At 46.8% G+C, this 17,945-nt stretch overlaps 1 protein-coding gene across 1 annotated transcript in view; it reads right to left on the minus strand.

Moving 5' to 3' along the window:
- Window positions 1-17,945, minus strand: part of PLXNA4 (plexin A4) — a 423,238-nt gene that overhangs the window by 58,257 nt on the left and 347,036 nt on the right. The window contains exons 12-16 of the mRNA XM_088054749.1: window positions 17,147-17,337; window positions 12,959-13,110; window positions 12,248-12,365; window positions 6,491-6,627; window positions 4,705-4,872 (exon numbers count right to left, since the gene is read on the minus strand). Coding sequence (XP_087910875.1) covers window positions 4,705-4,872; window positions 6,491-6,627; window positions 12,248-12,365; window positions 12,959-13,110; window positions 17,147-17,337 — 766 coding nt within the window. The remainder of the gene's footprint in view (window positions 1-4,704; window positions 4,873-6,490; window positions 6,628-12,247; window positions 12,366-12,958; window positions 13,111-17,146; window positions 17,338-17,945) is intronic.

Genomic DNA, 17,945 nt, shown 5'->3' on the forward strand with positions numbered 1-17,945 from the left:
CCTTCACCTGTCAGGGCTCACACAGCCAGGACAGGATGAGGAAATGTCATCAGCAGGCAGCCCCGTCTCTGAGGGTCTGCCAGGGTGAGCAGTGCTCTCAGCAGTTTCAGCACCTGCCTCTATAACTCCCTTTGGAAACTGTCCAGGATGCACTTTATTTCCTGCTGGGAAGGGGAGGCCACGTGGAAATCGATGGGATTGTGAAAAGAAAGCTCAGAATCCCTTTCCTGCCTCCAGGTAAAGCTGCACATACAGGAAAGGGGAAGCACGTGCATTATAAATGAGAATACACCAGAGAATAAACAGCTTGTGAGGAAGAAGGCAACAAACCTCCCCCGTTTCTGACCTTTGTTTTCAATGTTCCTCATTTATCTTCCATTATTAATCAGCTGGGGAGGCAGGAATGGATGCAAACATCCACAGAATAGCTGTCAGGTTTGGGTGAGCTCTGCCCCAGCCCCTCCAGTGGCATCCACGTTGATGAACCAAAGAGTTTGGGTTTATCCAAAGAGAATTGGCACAACCACATCTCTCAGCAGATACTCAGGAGATACTCCTGGGACACTTCTCTGGGAGGCTTCTCATGGTCTTTCACTCAAGGACTGCTCCATGGTTAGGGCAACATTTGACCTTGAGTTTTGCAGAGTATCTCAAGTTTTTTCTCTCTGAAATCAGCTATCAGCTATGGTTGGAAATTCCTAATGGGAAATTTTACAGGGCAAACCCACATTTTGCTGTTTCCACAAGATCTGGATGAGTTTTTTTGAATGCACAAGGGGTCCTGCTGAAGTCACACATCTGTTTACAAGAGACCTTCTCTGCCTTGCAGAAAAAAATACCCTCTCCCCAAAATTCAGTTTCCCTGCAAAGATTCCTGACACCATCCAGGGAGAGCTCATTCTTCAAAACCCAGAAGTGTATAAACCAAATTATTCTTTCTCCACTATCCAGAGTCTTCTGAATTTTGGCTGTGAGCCTTAGTATTAGTAATAAAAACAATATTTTTATTGCTATTATTACATAATTCTTTAATAATTTAATCATTATTTAATTACTAATTACTAATATAATTAATCTCTGATGAGTCAAACTAGAAGGGATTTTATATCTTTACTTGGCTCAAAGTTTTACCTGTTCCACAAAAATCCAATGTGTGAACACACCTACAGGTATGTGTGTCTATATAAACACAAATCCTTTTATTTAATCAAACCAAATCCGTGCACACAGTTTTAAACCCACGTGTCAAAAATCCTCTGTTTGGGTTGGAATCTGAGCTTGCAGGCTCAGACCACAGGTAATAAACACAGCCACAGCACCTGACCAGAGAGAGGGAAAGAAAAAAGGTAAAGCAGGTTTTTGTTTGCTGAAGACTTAAAATCACCCCCAAACCGTCTCTGGCTTGAAAACAAAGTAAATAAAACTGGTTTTTGCCTTGAAAATCACCAGCCATTGGCATTTGTGGCTGCATCTGGATGGTCAGCCAGGTGGGAGCAAAGCCTAGAGACCTGCTGCTGCCTAGCAAAATAACAGAGGTGCCAAAAGCTCTCAGAATTTAACTGGTTATTGCCCCAACAGACCCTGAGTATCATTTTCTGCCTGCAGACTCAGGTAATTGCTGGATGTAACTCAAATCAAACCCAGATCAAAAGTATTAATGCAGCCTCATAACATTTTTACTTGCCAGCCCAGCGTGACTCTTTTTATTTTTTTGTGTTTTTTTGGCTATGGAAGTAAATTAGCAGTAATCTTTTCTTTATTGTCTTGAAAAACAGCCCTTGGAAAGGTTTTAAGCCAGGCTTGGTACATTCATTCACTGGTTTTGCAAAGCTGGTTTAGTGGCAATCATCTCTCATTGGGAACAGCTCAGCCTCGCAGTTACAGCACCAAAAACTGTCCCTGACACTCTGAGCTCTGGGTAATCCTGGATATTCCATCTCCTCCAGGGCTGTGCACCTTTGGAGTGGCTCAAAAGTGCTTAAGGAGGAGGGTGAAATCGGGTAGGTTTGGTTAAAATGGGGCATCTGTTAATGCTCAAGTTGATGCTCCCTGGTTTCAGATGAGGAAAGCAAAGGGGAGAGGTTGTACCCAAAAATGTTCCATCACTGGAAATGCTCAAATCATCCCCAGAAGTGTGAAAAAGCTGTGTGGATGTGTCACCTGGGGACACATTTTGTTGGTGAACATGTCAGTCAATTATCTTAGAGGTCTTTTGCAGTCTTAGTAATTCCATGAGTGGTGAGACAAGTGCAGTCCCAGCCATCCATCCTAGCAGCTACACACCCCACAAATAATCTAGTACCCTCTAAACAAGCACCTCACCCTTATTTCCATTATTCTGGGATTTGGGATGGGAGATCCCATCCATCCAGCACCTCCAGGCTGGCCAAAACTTTGCTTACACCTGAGGCATCTCCTTGGCTGCTCCTTCACCTCTGTCTGGCAGCTTCAGCAGAGAAACCAAGGAGCAAGCAGGCTGTGGAGAGCTCCTCACCTCTCAGCCACACCTGAGGCCAAGGTGGAGGAAGGTCCCTGTGCTGCAGCTTTCCAGGGGATATTCGGAAATTCACTCTCCTAGGCTGTCAATCTTGCACCTTTTAAGCAGCACTGAACTCACTCTATAAGGGAGTAAAGGGATTTCTCATTTCACTGATAACCTGGAGTCTGACTGAAAATAAAAGCCCCAAATGGAAAATCCTGACACTAAAGCTTTGAGCCCAATGTGCAAAGACTCAATCTGGCTAAACCAGTAAATTCCCTCACGGTAATTAAAGGCACTAATTGATTTGTGAAAACATCTTTGGGATAGGAGCTGAACTGGGGGGATTTACAAGCCCTGCTCCTAATCCCCAGGGACTCCAATCAGTCCAGTTTGACAGGGGAGCAGAGAGCTGCCATGGATGAATGAGAGGAGACTAAGATTTCTTATTTTGTATCTTTTCAAGGAAATACCAGAGCATTTAATGACCAATTTCTCCCTTTCTGAGCCCATTTCTCCAGGCTTCAGAGAGTTTGGGTATCACTTTGATGCCTTCCCCAATAAGGGCAAACGCTGCTCTCAGGAACCTTCATGTGAACCCTGTGAATTCACCAAAGCAGCATCAAGGGGGTGAAGAGAAAAAGGTATTCCTAACGAGGAGAAAGGCTCTTGGATAGGGCAGGGAGCAGGGCTCCTGTTGCGTTTCATCTCGAGACAGAGCCCTGGGGCTTTCAGGCACCATGGCCAAACAGGGGGTGCTTAGTCCTGAGGCATCAAGTCCATGAAGGCTGTGGGAAATGTAGGAATTTCAAGTCCATGAAGGCTGTGGGAAATGTAGGAATTTCAAGTCCATGAAGGCTGTGGGAAATGTAGGAATTTCAAGTCCATGAAGGCTGTGGGAAAGGTAGGAATTGCAGCTCACAAACTGTGGCAGAATGAAATGGTTCATGGCTTAAATGTTGCTAAAATCATGGAAAGGCTTTTGCCCACCGTAGCAAACTGCAAAGAAGCAGCTGCTCATCTGTGACCACCAAAGCCACCCCTCCCCAAATACACCTACAAACTGAATTTGGAGTGTGGAGGGAACCTGGGATAAGGTAAATGTGACACTATTGTCCAGTCCTCCCAGGTCTAGGGAGAAGAATGTGAGACTGGAGGAGACACAGGATGCTGGTGGCTCGAACACTCAGGACAAGCTGCTGATGGGCAAAGCACCCACCCAGGAGCCAGGGCTGAGCACAGCCCAGCTCAGGCTGCAGCCGGTGTTGGACCAGGTGAGGAGAGAGGGGAACCCAGGGAGGTGGGAACTTTGTCTCTGTCCTTATGGAGTGAACTCAGCTGTGATAACTCCCCACCCAGGGCACATTCACATGGAGCCTGAAGGTGTTCACGCTGCTGATGGGTCATGATGGGACATAACTGACAATTTAATAGGCAGCTGTGTCTTCTGAGAAGCTGTCAAAGACTCCTGATCCTCGACTTTCCATCATCCAGCAGGAAACTGCCTGCTGGGTGTTCCCACCTGAACCTGAGGATAAACCCAACAGAGGCTGTGTTATGGGGATTGCCTCCATCATTTCTTTGGGATGCCCCTCGCCATCTGATGGATCCAGTCTGTGACCATCACTTCAACCAACAGACATCAAAATTGCAATGACCAAGTTTTGTGGAGCCTACGAGTGGAGCAGTCTTTCTACTCTCATTCTTTCCATTTCTTTCTTATGCATTTTCTTATGTGATATATTTTGGCTTTTATATTTTCATATTGCTAGAGATAACAGCAAAAAAAATGGGGTGTAGCTGCTTTCCAAATTGTTCTAAAATAAATAAATACATACATAAACAAACAAACAAACCAACCAACCAACCATCAAACATTTATATAATATATATATAAATATATAAATATATATTTACATAATATATATTTATATATAATATATTTATATATTATATAATTTATATATATAATTTATATACATAATTTATATATAATATATATATTTATATTTATATATTTACAAAGACTGATCATTCAGTGTCGTTTCACTCTAATCCACCCTCTAATAGAGGGATCTATTAGCTCTGGGGAACTATCTCTGCACAAATTCCTGGTGGACACAATGCTTGGAAATCAGTTTTCTACACCAAGGACCAAAGTTATCAGAGCAGTGCTCCTTTTAAAAACCATGGGAATTGTGAGAGGGTTCCCATGGGATACTCACCTGAAGATGCTCCACTCAGGCTCGATCCTCAGGATGGTGGGATCCTCTACATACTCATAGTGAAGCTCCTGGTGGATCTTGGCCTTGTCCACTCTCACGGACACCTTCACCTTCTCAAAGCCTTCATAGGAGGCCGTGGTGTTACAGACAATGTGCTTGGTGGATCTCCTGGGAGGAGGAGAAAATGAACGTGAACCAGGTGCTACCAGCAGCAAAAATGGTGAGAAAAGAGCCCAACTATTTATTCTTATGTCCTGTGTCCCAAACCTATGCACTGAAGAGGTGAAACTCAGTGTGAAACATTTATGTTCGTGTAGCAGTGTCTGGGGAAGTGGCATTACCTTTTCACTGGTTTAAATAAAACCACAAGAGCCCTCATCTCTCAGGACCCCAAGTAAAGTCTGAACCCCAAGGGCAGTCCAAACCAGGCCTCTCTCCAGAAATATTTCTCTGTGATTAAATATTTGATGGATGTTTCCTTCCTGCCTGCAGACATGTGCAGCAGCAGCTCATAAAAGGGGTGTTTGCACCTCAGCTTTGCAGTCTGGGATCATAAAGTTTACTTCGCATTAGGACTGTAATTCTTGTTTAAGTGCAGTTTGCAGCCTGCCTGGTACCTTTGGAAGTGCTAATACAGTGGGAAGCATTTTATGATTATATTTAAAGAGGATTCTGCATAAACATTTTCTTTTTGGCGGGGTCTAAAAACCAGCTCCAGGTCTGCACTACTTTCAAAATGCATCAAAAATCAAGGCACCACATATTCTCAATCTTCCCAGTCCTGTGATTCGTGATGCAGCCTCATCTCATACCCCTAAAATGGGGGTGTGAGTCACCTTCAATGACTGCACCCTCCAGGTGGCCTCTAAATTCCCTCAAAAGACAGTGCTCAATCCCTCCTAAAATTCCCCAGTCTTCAGTGAGCATCTCCAAGCAGCTGTGGCTCCCACTTGGCATTTCAAATCACAGACTGTGACTTCACCCTGCTGAATTTTGGATGCTGGATCGCTCCACAGTCATGACAGGCTGCTAAAGAGGATCCCCACAGCCAGGAGAGGGAAGGGCATTGCCCCAGGGCAGTGCTCCCAGGTCTCCTGTGAATGAGCGCTTCCTCTGCCAAGGACATATTTGGGAGAAATGTGCCAACTTCATCTTCAGCCCCCATCGCTACTGGCAGCAAAATGTGTTGCCCTGGGTAGTTTTGAGCTGTGGGAGCCTCTGGGAATGGGATTCAGCCTCATTCTCACAGGGATCAGGGAACATCCAGCAGGTAACACTGACATTAAGCCTCTCTGAAGCACCATTGAACAGGAGCCAGCACAGAGCTAAAATGTTGCAAATCATCCATTTCTTAGCGCTACAGGACTATTCTGGGATAAAAGGGAGGTGGTTTAGTGCTTCGAACTGATGTTGTCAGATTTTCTTTGTCACCTCTACTAAAGCTGGGACATGAAAATGAATCTTTTAAACGACGCACTCCCAGAGCAAGTAGCAGAGCACAGGACCGTGGAGAATCGTACTGCAATTTGACAAGAGGCCACGGGAAAAAGCACATCAAATACCAGTCAAAACAATGAAATAAATCCTATTTTCTCTCCCCAAAACATGGCCAGCAAGGCTGTGCATGGTGCAGAATGCACAAGTCCTGTTGCAGCATAGACGTGGCCACGAGCAAAGGAGGCACTTGAGGGACAAGGTGTCAGGGCTGCAGGAGAAGTTTCCTGACTTTAATTAGCATTTAATTTTTCACACCTGGGCACAAGCAGCAGGAAGGGCTCATCTGTACCTGTAGAAGAGGCAGGGCTGTCGCCCAAAGGTCACAATGACGTTGCTGCCAGCGTTGAGGTTGTTGCCTGTGATTGTCACCTGGGTGCCACCCGACACTGGTCCTCGCTTTGGCTTCAGGTCAGAGAGGGTCAGAGTCTGTGGAGACAAAGGGAGGAGTTGAAAACACAGCAGGGGAGCAGAGGGACCTTCCCTCTCCTGCTAGTGGTGGAGAGAGGGAGTCATCCCTAAGGATTAATCGGGACTTCTGAGGCTGGCCATGTCTTCTGGCTGATAAAGGAGCCTGGGGTGACATCAGTCCTGTCAGAGACCCTCTGCTCGAATGCCAGGTTTGGTGGGATGAGTTCAGACCCAACTCCAATCTGTTCTCACCCCTTCAAAATGTGATCTGCCCTTGTAGCGACTCAGAAATACTCCTGAAAAGACAGGCCCACGCCTGGAGCACCTTGGGTCCCGATCTCTCATCTCCACTGCTTGTTTGGCACAGCTCAGGGGTCTTTTTTCTGTCACTCAACATCAGCTCTGCAGGATAAATCAGGCAGTGAACTGGTTTGATTGGATCTTAATGGAGAATCTCCATTTCCAAGCTGTGCAACTCACAAAAGATGAAAATTGTTGGGTTTTGAAAAGGCCACTCAACTTCATTGATTCTCAGAATCTCAGAATGGTTTGGGTTGGAAGGGACCTTAAAGCCCATCCAGTGCCACCCCCAGCCATGGGCAGGGACACCTCCCACTACCACAGGTTTCTCCTGGGAGCTTGTCCAACCTGGCACTGGACACTTCCAGGGATGAGGCACAGCTTCTTTGGCCTCATGACCCTCACAGGGAACAATTCCTTCCCAATATTCCATCTAACCCTGCCCTCTGGCAGCGGGAAGCCATTGCCCCTTGGATGGAGGAGAGCTGTGGCTCAGCAGAACATCTGAGTTTGTTCTTGCCTCTCCCACATAGGATCCCAGAATCACTGGGGTGGGGAAAGACCTCCAAGATCATCTAGTCCAACCTGTGACTGATCCCCACCTTGACAACCAGAACAGAGCACATCCAGTTGTTCTTTGAACACCTCTAGGGATGGGACTCCATCTCCTCCTGGTGCAATTCCAATGTTCAACAACCCTTTCCATGAAGAAATTCCTGCTGATGTCCAACCTGAACCTGCCCTGGTGCAAAATGACCACACATGACCCTAAAATCTTTCTCTTATCTGACTTGGATGTTGAGAAAGCCTCGAGCTGTCCTGCCCTGACACATGGTGGTGGTGCTCCTGTCGGGGTGTCCTGTGAAATGCCACAGCCACAAAAGCAGCACTACCCATTCGAACACCTTTTCCCTTTTCCTGCTGATTTTCTGAGCCTCTTTTCCCAGCCTAACAGAGCACTGTGTTAATATATCAAAAAAGGGCACAATTCTTTTAGAGGCCCCAAATCTCAAACCTCTTTTTCTTACCCTGCTATCCTCCCTTCTTCCCCAAATCAAGATAAAATACTCACACTCTGAAGGCACAGATCACCCTGTTACCACAATGCAGAGAAGAGACATCAATATTCAGGGAGAAATTTGGAGTTACAGTTTATTCTTTCATTTGCATTTTAATAGAAAAACTTTCCATTCAGTCCCAAGTGAAAAGCTACTATATGCATTTAAATGAAGATTATTTCTTTCCCCCTCTCTTTAAGAATGATGACACAAGTGCTTGAAGCTCTCAGCTCCTCTGAGCGAGCAGGTACATCACGCAGTCACCTTATTGAGCTTTGGAGACCATTAATCCATGTTTATAAAACCACCTGACACACACCACAGCTCCTACTCTCTCACACACAGAGCCACCTCTGTTCCCAGGCCCCTCTGGTTTAATCATTTTGAAAAACAGCGGCAAGATTTCCATTTTTCCATTTTGCTCCTATTCAAAATGCAGCTCTTGGAGGAAGGGCAGAACATGAAAATCAGACTTACAGCTCTGTAGAAGGATCTGCTGTCAGAGCTGGGCACTTCTTGTGTTTCAACCTGACTGGTTTTCACCTGATGGTTTGGAAGCTGGTTTTTTACTTAGAATCATGGAATTTTTGAGGGTGGAAAAGACCGCTTAGATCAGCAAACCCAAGCATCAACCCAGCACTGCCAAAGCCACCACTGAAGCACCTCTCTAAGCACCTTGAACACTTCCAGGGGCAATGATTCCACTGTTTCCTTGGGCAGCCTGTGCCAGTGCTTGGCAACATTTTCATCAAGGAATTTTCCCAATGTCCACCCTGAGGCTCTCCTGGCCCAGCTTGAGGCCATTCCCTCTCCTCCTGTCCCTGTTCCTGGGAGCAGAGCCCGACCCCCACGGTTGTCCCCTCCTGGCAGGGAGTTGTGCAGAGCCACAAGGTCCTCCCTGAGCCTCCTTTTTTCCAGGCTGAGCCCCTTTCCAGCTCTCTCAGCCTCTCCTGGGGCTCCAGACCCTTCTCCAGCTGTGTTCCCTTCCCTGAGGAGTTCAAAACTGGATCCAGGATTTGAGATGGGGCCTCAGCAGTGCCCAGCTCTGGGGTGGGCACTGCCCTGGTCCTGCTGGCCACACTATTCCTGATACAATCCAGGTGCCATTGGCTTCTTGACTGTCAACCAGATCCTTTTCCACTGGGCAGCATTCCAGCCATTCTCCAAGCCTGGAGAGTGATTTTCTGGGAATATTCTCTACCATTCTTTTTCAATGGGTTAAAAACCACAGGAAGAGTATGAAAATCCAAAGCATGCACTTCAGTACTGCTCCTTTATATTTTGGGTACCACCTCAAGCTCTGATGGCAACTCCCTTATTAAAGGACACCCTCACCAGTAAAAATTCCTGCTGACCATGATGGCTGATGCTGGGAGGTGACCTCCCACCTGGGAGAAAATGGGTTTGGAATGGCCAGCCTGGGGCCCAAAGCCTACACAGCAGCACTGCAGCAGTATCTGATTCAAAAATCATAGAGGAACATTTGAGTTAAAGACCCAAAAGATCTTTGTCCCACCCCTGGGTGGGTTCCCTGCCCTCTCCCTGGGGTGAATAAAGCAGCCATGGCCTTTTGAGCATCCTCACAGGCCACAGCCACACCAGGAATGCTCCTTGACAGAGCTCTGCTGTGTCTGGAGCTGATCTCACAAATGGGTTTGTGGCTCAGCTTTCAAAGTTGTGATCAACCTTTAATTATTCACAGTGGCCTCCGTGAACACTGCCCAGCACATCCACAGCAGAACTCCAGACTATTCACCATGTCCTCGCTGCTGGAAGGCGCTGGAAAATTCCAAGAGAGTCTTGTGGATTGGTGAGAAGCTGGAAAGTGACAATGAGGGAAAGAGAACAGGAAATTTTGTGCATTTTATGGGATTTTACCTACTTTCCTAAGCTCCTTTCTAAGCTTTCTTTCCTATCCAGCATCTCCTGCACACAGGTTTTCCACGGAGAAGCACCATCAGAGCTGGGCCTAAACTGCCCCCCATGGAGCTTGTCAAGACCTTGGTTCCCATTCCATTCCTCCTAGGAATGCAGGAAGAGCAAGATGTGACTCAAGCACAGCTTGGGCACCTGGGTTTCCTTTCTAGAGGTTCCACAGTAACAGCAAGAGGGGAGAAGATGAAAGGGATGGATAGGAAATGGTCTCCAAAATAACAAGGATCTTAGGAGCAGACTTAGAAGAAATGTAGAGTAGTCGACAGCACCTGCACTGAGACACGATATTTTCACCTAAAGCCAGAATAAAGGTAAATTTTCTTCAGTACCTGAATTGAGAAGAACATGTAATATGTTTTTCATTGCAGGACTGGGGCAATAATCACAGCAAGAAAATGAATAACTGTAAAAAAATATATTTCATTTAGATCATCATAAATTTCATTTCAGCTTTGTTTCCCTCTTGGCTTATTGTACTTTCTAATGCAATTTGCAGGTTTTGATCACAGATGAGTTTAAAACAAATGAGCAGCTATTTGAATTTAAAAGTTTTGGTTAGAAAGGTGGAGAAGAACCATTCTGGCATCTCTAAACTAAGACACTTCTTTCTTAAAACTAAGAAATTATTAATTTATTATTATTATTTATTATTATTTATTATTTAATTTTAAGAAATTAAATACTCTATTGAGTCCAAACCATCATCTCTTTGAATTCTTGCAAGACAGGGAAAGGCTGAACCAATTGGCCAACTTTGACCAAGTTTTCCTTCAAACCTCTCAAAAATCAATTTTCCAGGAAATTTGCCATGAGTCAGAAAGTGACATTTATCTCCCAGGTGATGCTTTTCCTTGGTTTTCAAACATCTTCTTTCCCTTCAAGCTGCCACGCACCGCTGCAGGATGCCAAGGCACGTCGAGACTCCTGCAATAGCATCTCTGCCCTCCTGGCAGAAAAATCCGAGGAAGCCAAAAAAACACAGCTCCCACTGTGAAAGCACCAGACACGGGAGAGGGAATATGATGGGCAGGCTGGAGAGTTTCTGTAGTTTTGGGGGGAGTTTTTTGTCTAGCACAAAGGTATCGAGGTATTCAGCAGAGAAAACCCTGGTGGCTTCGTGCTCGTGCCCTGGCAGCTGGGAAGGCGGCAAGCAGAGGGAAAAGCTGTCACAGATGGACACGGATGATCAAAACCAGACAGTAATTCCAAGAGTAGCAAAGGTGACACGTTGAAGTGTAATGTCCTGGAAAGAGCCCTTCTGGCTGCCTGGTAGGGGCTTTCTCTCAAGGTGTTTCTCTGCCCCCGCCGCCGCAACACCTGAGTGACATCGGAAAATGAAGAGAACAGAGAAACTTGTGTAGCTCGAGGGGGGAATCCAAGACATTTGCATTCATTACAAGTTCCCTTTACCATAAAGAAATGCTCAGGCATGTGAATAATTTCAGAGGAGACCCATTCTCTTGCAGGAGTTGAGAGCTTTTGATGGGAACAAAGGGACCCTCTCATCTCAAACCTGCACAGATCTGAACAGATCAAGGCCAGACAATGCTTGCATGTCCCCAGCAAGGGGTCTTAGAGGAATAATCAGATCTCCTGGACCTGGAACATCATCAGAAGGGAGGAAAAAAGCACCGGCTGAGTGTACAACATGTGTTTGCACTTGAACTGAAGCTGAAGCACGCAGGTGTCTCTCGTTTCATCATGGAGCATCCAAAACAGCTGCCCACCAGCACTGAGCCCCAGACACATCCTACAGCTCACCAGCAGCCTGAGGTGGATCTGTGCTGACCCCAGTGCTCCTGGTGTGGATGGGATGAATAAACACCTGGGGCAATCCAAGAGGGAGAAGAAAGAAACCAAATTGAGACCATCACACTCATGCTCTGAAGATCCAGGGGTTGTTAGGAGTAGTGGCAGCCCCCAAGTTTCTTCTGGAGGAACCTGGTGGCTCCAGCCAGAGGGGTGTTGGTAGTAGGAGTATCACACTCAAAAAAAAATAAGATACTAGGAAATTTTTCCCTTTTCTAGATCTTTTTTCTTTTCTTTCCTGTTCAGCACTTTTAACTATTAATGAGAATTTTCTGTATTAATTTGGACCACGGCTGCATGGAACTGTAACTGGACTAATAATCTGGACTATTATTAGGTTGTTAAAACTTTAATTAGACTAGCTATTTTTGCTGGGAACAAGATGTTAAAAGGAAATGGAATGAACAATTTGGTGCACCCAGAACGGCAGCGAAGAGCTCAGAGGCTCAACATGGTGATGGACAATGGACAGAGGGAGCAAAGAGGATCAAGACCAAGGATTTCAGGGCCACAGAGAACTTTTTTCAGGAACTTACCATGAAGTAGTAGAGCTGAGAAGACCTGGCCATGAACTCTGGCTTGCACTCGGCCACGCAGATTTCCACAAATCCGGCGTGCTGGCTGGGCTTGGCCTCCCCCATCTCACACACGATCCTGAGGGGAAAATATCAACCAGGAGCAGAGTTTGAGGGATCGTTTGGTGGTGCTGGTAAGGTGGAATTGGAGCAAAGAGCCCACAGTGCTGGGGAATGGACTGTAAATTAACCCACCCTCTTCTGTCCCATCCAGAATCCAAGTTGTGGATTAAGTTATTCTTTAGAAAGTGATGGATTCTGGTGGGGGCAAGTGTAAATCTACCTAAATACACACAGAAATGTTGGGCTGAGATCTGGCTCTATCCATCTCAGATCTAGCCTGGCATGGTGGAGGCAGCTTTAAGGTTTAATGATCACTCCTGCATTCAGCAGGAGGTTTTTCAGGATTTCTGCCTTCCAAACTGGAATTGAACACCTTGAGGTGACTGCTTGGTGAAAACTGGGATAACTGCAGGGCGTTTGCCGTGAGGATCACTTAAATATGCAATCCAAACAGTAATAACGGGATTATTAAATAAATGGATTATCCTGAGCTGTACATGAGGAATGGCCTTTTCCATCCCTCAATTCCCAGGTTGGAATGGAGTCCTTGGAAGGTCCTGCAGGTAGGAATGGCATTAGGTGGCTTTGCTCTGCCACACACCCACTTACTGCTCTGCTGGGATGTACCCTTCTACCAGCGGCTTGCACTCCACACCGGCCACTTTGACGTGGGATGCGATATCCCGGAATTCCAGGCCCAGGTTCTCCCCACGGATGGTCACTTTGGTCCCGCCCTCGCGGGGACCCGTCACGGGGTTGATCTGGGGAAAAAAGCCAAGAGAGAGGGGAACAATCAAACCAGGCACCAAAATCCTCTCAGGTGAAAGAACAGACAACTTTTGGGGATCACCAGGGGTACTTGTAAATGCTGAACAGGTGAGGGAACAAACCTACTTCAGATACTCAGAATATGCAAAATTCTGCATCATACCTCATTTACTCTCTTTTAACTACTTGCAAACCATCCAGAGGTGAGTAGGAGATTTTTTTTTTCCTAGGCAGGAGCAGGGATTTGTGGAATTGCAGCTGAGCTCTGCACTTTGTAGACATGAGCCATGGAAAGGCAGGAGAGGGACACGGTGGAGAGAAATGTGAGAAAGAAAAAGAGAAGGACATAAGCGGTTGAGCCAGTCACTTGAAATCCTAAATTCTCAGCCCAAAGCTCGTGGGGGTTTTTCTCTGTTCTGGAGGTAGGTAATGGTCATGCATCAGAAATTCAGCTGAAAATGTCCATCTGGAGTAAAACAGGCCAAGCCACAGCAGGAGCAGGGTGTTGGGTTAGGTGTGGAGGAGGTGGATGGTGATTGAGACAGCAGCAGCAGCTGCTCTGTGCCAGCACCACTCCCTGAAAGAGCTCCAGTTTCCATCCTGGGAGAGCTGTTGGAAGAGCAGGCAGGAAGCATGGACAGATCATTTGTGGAGCCTCTGAATCTCAGCATGAGATAAGCGACCATCCCAACCTGGAGGCTGCTGGAATGGCGATTGCATCCTGGCCTGGCCCTGCACCAGACCCTCACAGGGTCTGGTCTCCACCATCCTTGTCCAGAGCCAGGTGGGAATCAGCACTGGAACTGTCTCCTGAGCATTGGAACAACACTGGAATCACCTTTAATTATTTCCATTCTCTGCCAGGTGGGAATCTGGGGCTGGCAGTGATGCCCTGCAGTAGAAGTTGGGCTGGCAGGGAAAGGCGAGGCACTGGTGTGAGCAGAGCTGCTCCCAAGCACTTCCCAGCCCCGAGCCTGGCACCAGGGTTGGTGTAATTCCCACACAAAGGGTGATTTTTAGAAGGCACATCTTTAGTAAAAGGAGGAAGAGCCAGGCACCTCTAGGGGATATTTAATTTTAGGATATTAACTTTAGGATATTAATTGTAGGTGTTGCGAACCAAGTCCTCAGTGAGTGTGACTCATCTCTGACTCTACAGGGAACCAGGAGGTATTTGTGGTGGTTTTCCAGGGAAGTTAAAAAGAAAGGGAAAGAGGAAAGGGAAAGCTGTCTGAAGCACAAGATTTCAAAAAATTTTTGCTGTGACTCAAAAAACATCAACAGGAAATTTCCTACACCAAAGCCAACACAGCACCGCTGAATCCTTCCCTAGGCAATATTTAATTTGTAAAGACCAGCTTCAAAACCCACTTATTTCCTTAAAACCCACTTACTTCCTTAAATCAGGAGGGCCTGGGATTCTCCCAGGTTCACATGGAAGATTTTTTAAATCCCATTTCATAGCTCTGCCATAGATTCAACCAAGAGGAAGGTGTTACCAGGTTGTTTTCACAACAGGAGAGGAGGAGCCTGTTCTATCACAGGTGAAAAATGTGGCACAAGACCTGTCAGTTTTGGAGAGAAAAATCCAGGCAGGGAAACAAAAGCTGCCAGGAAGCCTCAGCTTCCTCTGGAAGACCCAGAGCTGCATCCCAGTTTCCAGTCTCTGCTCATATCAAGTGCTGCTTGTTGCTCCTAAAGGAGTTTTTTGTGGCTCAGTGAGTCTCTAAGTCCTTTAATTTCCCTGAGTGGCTCTGTAAATGCCAGAGCTGGTACAGAAATGGGGGGATGGGTGCTGGACGGGGTGTGAGTGGCCCTACAAGTGTGAATACACGTGTTGTTCCTCCTCTTCCCTGCAGAGACCCAGCCCTGGCTCCTCTCCAGGCTCTGGATGCTCCTGCCCCACAGCTCCAGACCTGCCATTAGCTGCAATATATATCCAGTCACTTGAGATTACTTCCATGCTAATGGCTCAGAAAAAGGCCTTCCAAGAGCTACTTAGGATTGCAGCAGGCAGCTGGAATATTTCATGAGCGAGTGTTGCAATGATCTGTTGGAGCTTGGAGAGTTGTTGGAGGAAATGCCAGCAGAATCTGAAGCACTGCCCCTCTGGACCTGTAGGGTGGAGAATGGGTTTGTTTTTCAAAAAGAGCCTGGAGATGAAGGATTAGGGTTAAAATATGGCAGGGAAATGTGAGTGGACCTTCAGAACCTCTGCACACCCAGGTCCTTGTGCTTTAGATTTCTGCTTTAGCTGATCATCCATCAGCTGCCCCATACCAAATTCTATCATTGTTTTACAATGTCTGAGAATCTGAAAATATTTTTTAAATGTTTCCCCCAGCTCCAAGCAATTTTCAAGGCATCAAAGTTGAATTTTCAGGTGTAACTGTCCTTTCTGGCTGTCTGGGTTTGGTTTCACAGCTTCAGGTGGTTCAGGTGGGATCAGAATTACCAGTCTCAGGTAAATCCAAGTAGAGACCTTCAGCTTGGAAACACCAGAATAAGCCATAAACATCAGAATAAACTGAACTCCAACAGTTCAACTGAGAGAGAGCTTTGAAAGCTGGTGAATGACAGGGAGATGGATCAAAACACAGGGAAAGGGTTTATTTTCAGTAACATCTGGGAAAAGCAGATTCAACCTAGCCTTTGCTCCCCCAAAATGTTCAAGCAGAGATAGCAGTTTAGGGCTCTTCCATGACACCCACAGTTTTTGAATCTGAATCAAAAACAACTTAAAAAAGCCTTTCTTGCCTTCTAGGAAAATAACCCACCTAATTATTCCTATTAAACCACCACTGTGCAGGCTGGATTTTCCTCTGTTGCAGTTCCCCATATTTTCCCTGTTTCATTTCTCTCTTGACTTTTCCCATTGGTAAATCAGGCCCTGGCCACACTGAAAGGTGCTCATGTTGAGTAAGGCCTGTGCTCAAGGCAGGAGGCAGCTGGAAGGGTTGGAGCCCTCATTTTGGAGGCTCAGGTCTGTCCTGCTGCCTTTCCTGTGACCCTGAAAATGTGCCTGGCATTGTGGCAAAGGCATCCTAAGACAGCAGACAAAAATCCCTTTAGATTTCAGGCCTGACTTGCCTCCCCTGCCTTCTCTCCCTTCTTCTTCTGCTCCTTGTCTTTATGGTTTTCCCATTCTCTGATTTCCTTTTTGAACCTTTCCTCCAGCTTTTCCTTTGGCCCAGCCACCACAATCAATAGGGAACTTCCTGAAGAACAGTGTTATTCCTCAGGCCCTTCTCCCAGCCCTGTCCTCATTCTCCTTATCTCAACAGGGCAGTTCTCAACTTTTCCTACTCCAGGCTTGCTTCTGCCTCCTCCCTGAGCCTTCCAAGGGGACACCTGATAACTCTACAGGGCTTTATTTGCTCTGTGAAGACTTTTTTGACCTCTCAACATCAGCCAGGGGCAGGACAAACAAAAGGGTTTAATCTGCTGGAGTCAGTGGAGGTTTTTTTCTTTTCTGGACATGGCTTTGTCTGTGTCATGTTGCCAAAAAACATAAATTGCACCTCCCCTCTTGCTTGACCTCCTGTCAGCAAAGCTCCAACCTCTCTGGGATCACTCAACACCTCCTTCTCAGACAGGCTGACCAGAGAGGCTGCTCCAAGAGGCATTTGGGCTCCTTTGATTTACCCTCACACCGGCCATTGGAGATCTTGTCTCACCTTCAGATGTCTCTAGAAGGCCAAGGTCTCCTGAGGGATTGATGCCACATCTGCTAGCCCTTTTTGGGCAGGTCAGGTGCTCTGGGGCTCCTCAGGTTGCACCAGCACCCTGTGTTTGGGGGTTATGGTGGGAATTCTGACGCCCTCGGGTGTTAACCCAAGGTCACCCCTGAGCTGTGGACACGTGTTCCTGCCTTTCAAGCCACCGTGATCTCACATCCCCCAAGTGCCTGAGGCTTTTCCTGGCCCAGCAGAGCTCAACCCTGACCTTCCCATCACCAACCCAACCCCAAATCAGGAAAACAACCCAAGGAAAGGGAATCCCCCAGCTTCCTGCGGATCCAACACTTACATCCGTGATCTTGGGGTTGGTGCACTTGCCCTTGGTGCTGGACAGCTCCAGCCACTGGCTGTCCTGGGCTGGGCAGTGCTGCTTCAGCGTGCACTGGTTCTGTCCCTGGCACCAGCCACACTCGAAGTCAGGGTCGGCTTTCAGGCAGAGTCCGCAGCTGTCCCGCATGGCCCCGCACTTGTACAGGTGAACTGCAGGGACAGCAAAAACACAGGAGCTGAGAGAGGCAGACAGCACAGGAGAGTGGGGTGGCAGTGGGAGCAAGAGGGGAAAGTGTTCTGGGCTGCTCATGCCAGAGGCAGGATGGAAACCCTCCAGGGGGGTGAGTAATGGTGGGGGAGGAAATGTGGATGTCCTTCTTGAACTAAAGTTCATTTCTTAGTTCGTTCTTCATCAAAGGTGTTTGTGGAAGCTGAGAGCAGAAGGGAGGATGTTGCTCTCAGTATGTTGAGAGGAGGTTGGAGAAAATGGTGCTTGGGCAGTGATTTGGCCACAGTCCCTTCCCTTTTCACAGACTGAATGTGTCACCAACAACCAACCTCAGACTCAGCACTTCATCCTAAAAGAATTTTCTAGACCTGGCCAACCCACAGCTTAAATCTGGGTGTGAAACTCCCCAGAATTTTGTATTAAGGTGATGCCACTCAGGTTTCCCACTTGACAGAAATCCCAAAAGATAACAGTAAATGGTTCATTATGAGGCTGATTCCAGGGGTTCACAAACAGCCTTTACCCCTTCTTCTGCTCCAGAAATTCAGTCTGCTTCCCACTTTGAAGCAGAGTTGATTCCACTCTAATA

This window comes from Pseudopodoces humilis, chromosome 5, assembly GCF_049639895.1.
Source record: "Pseudopodoces humilis isolate 2021_Gansu_Grassland_sample_001 chromosome 5, ASM4963989v1, whole genome shotgun sequence".
Classification (NCBI taxonomy): Eukaryota; Metazoa; Chordata; class Aves; order Passeriformes; family Paridae; genus Pseudopodoces; species Pseudopodoces humilis.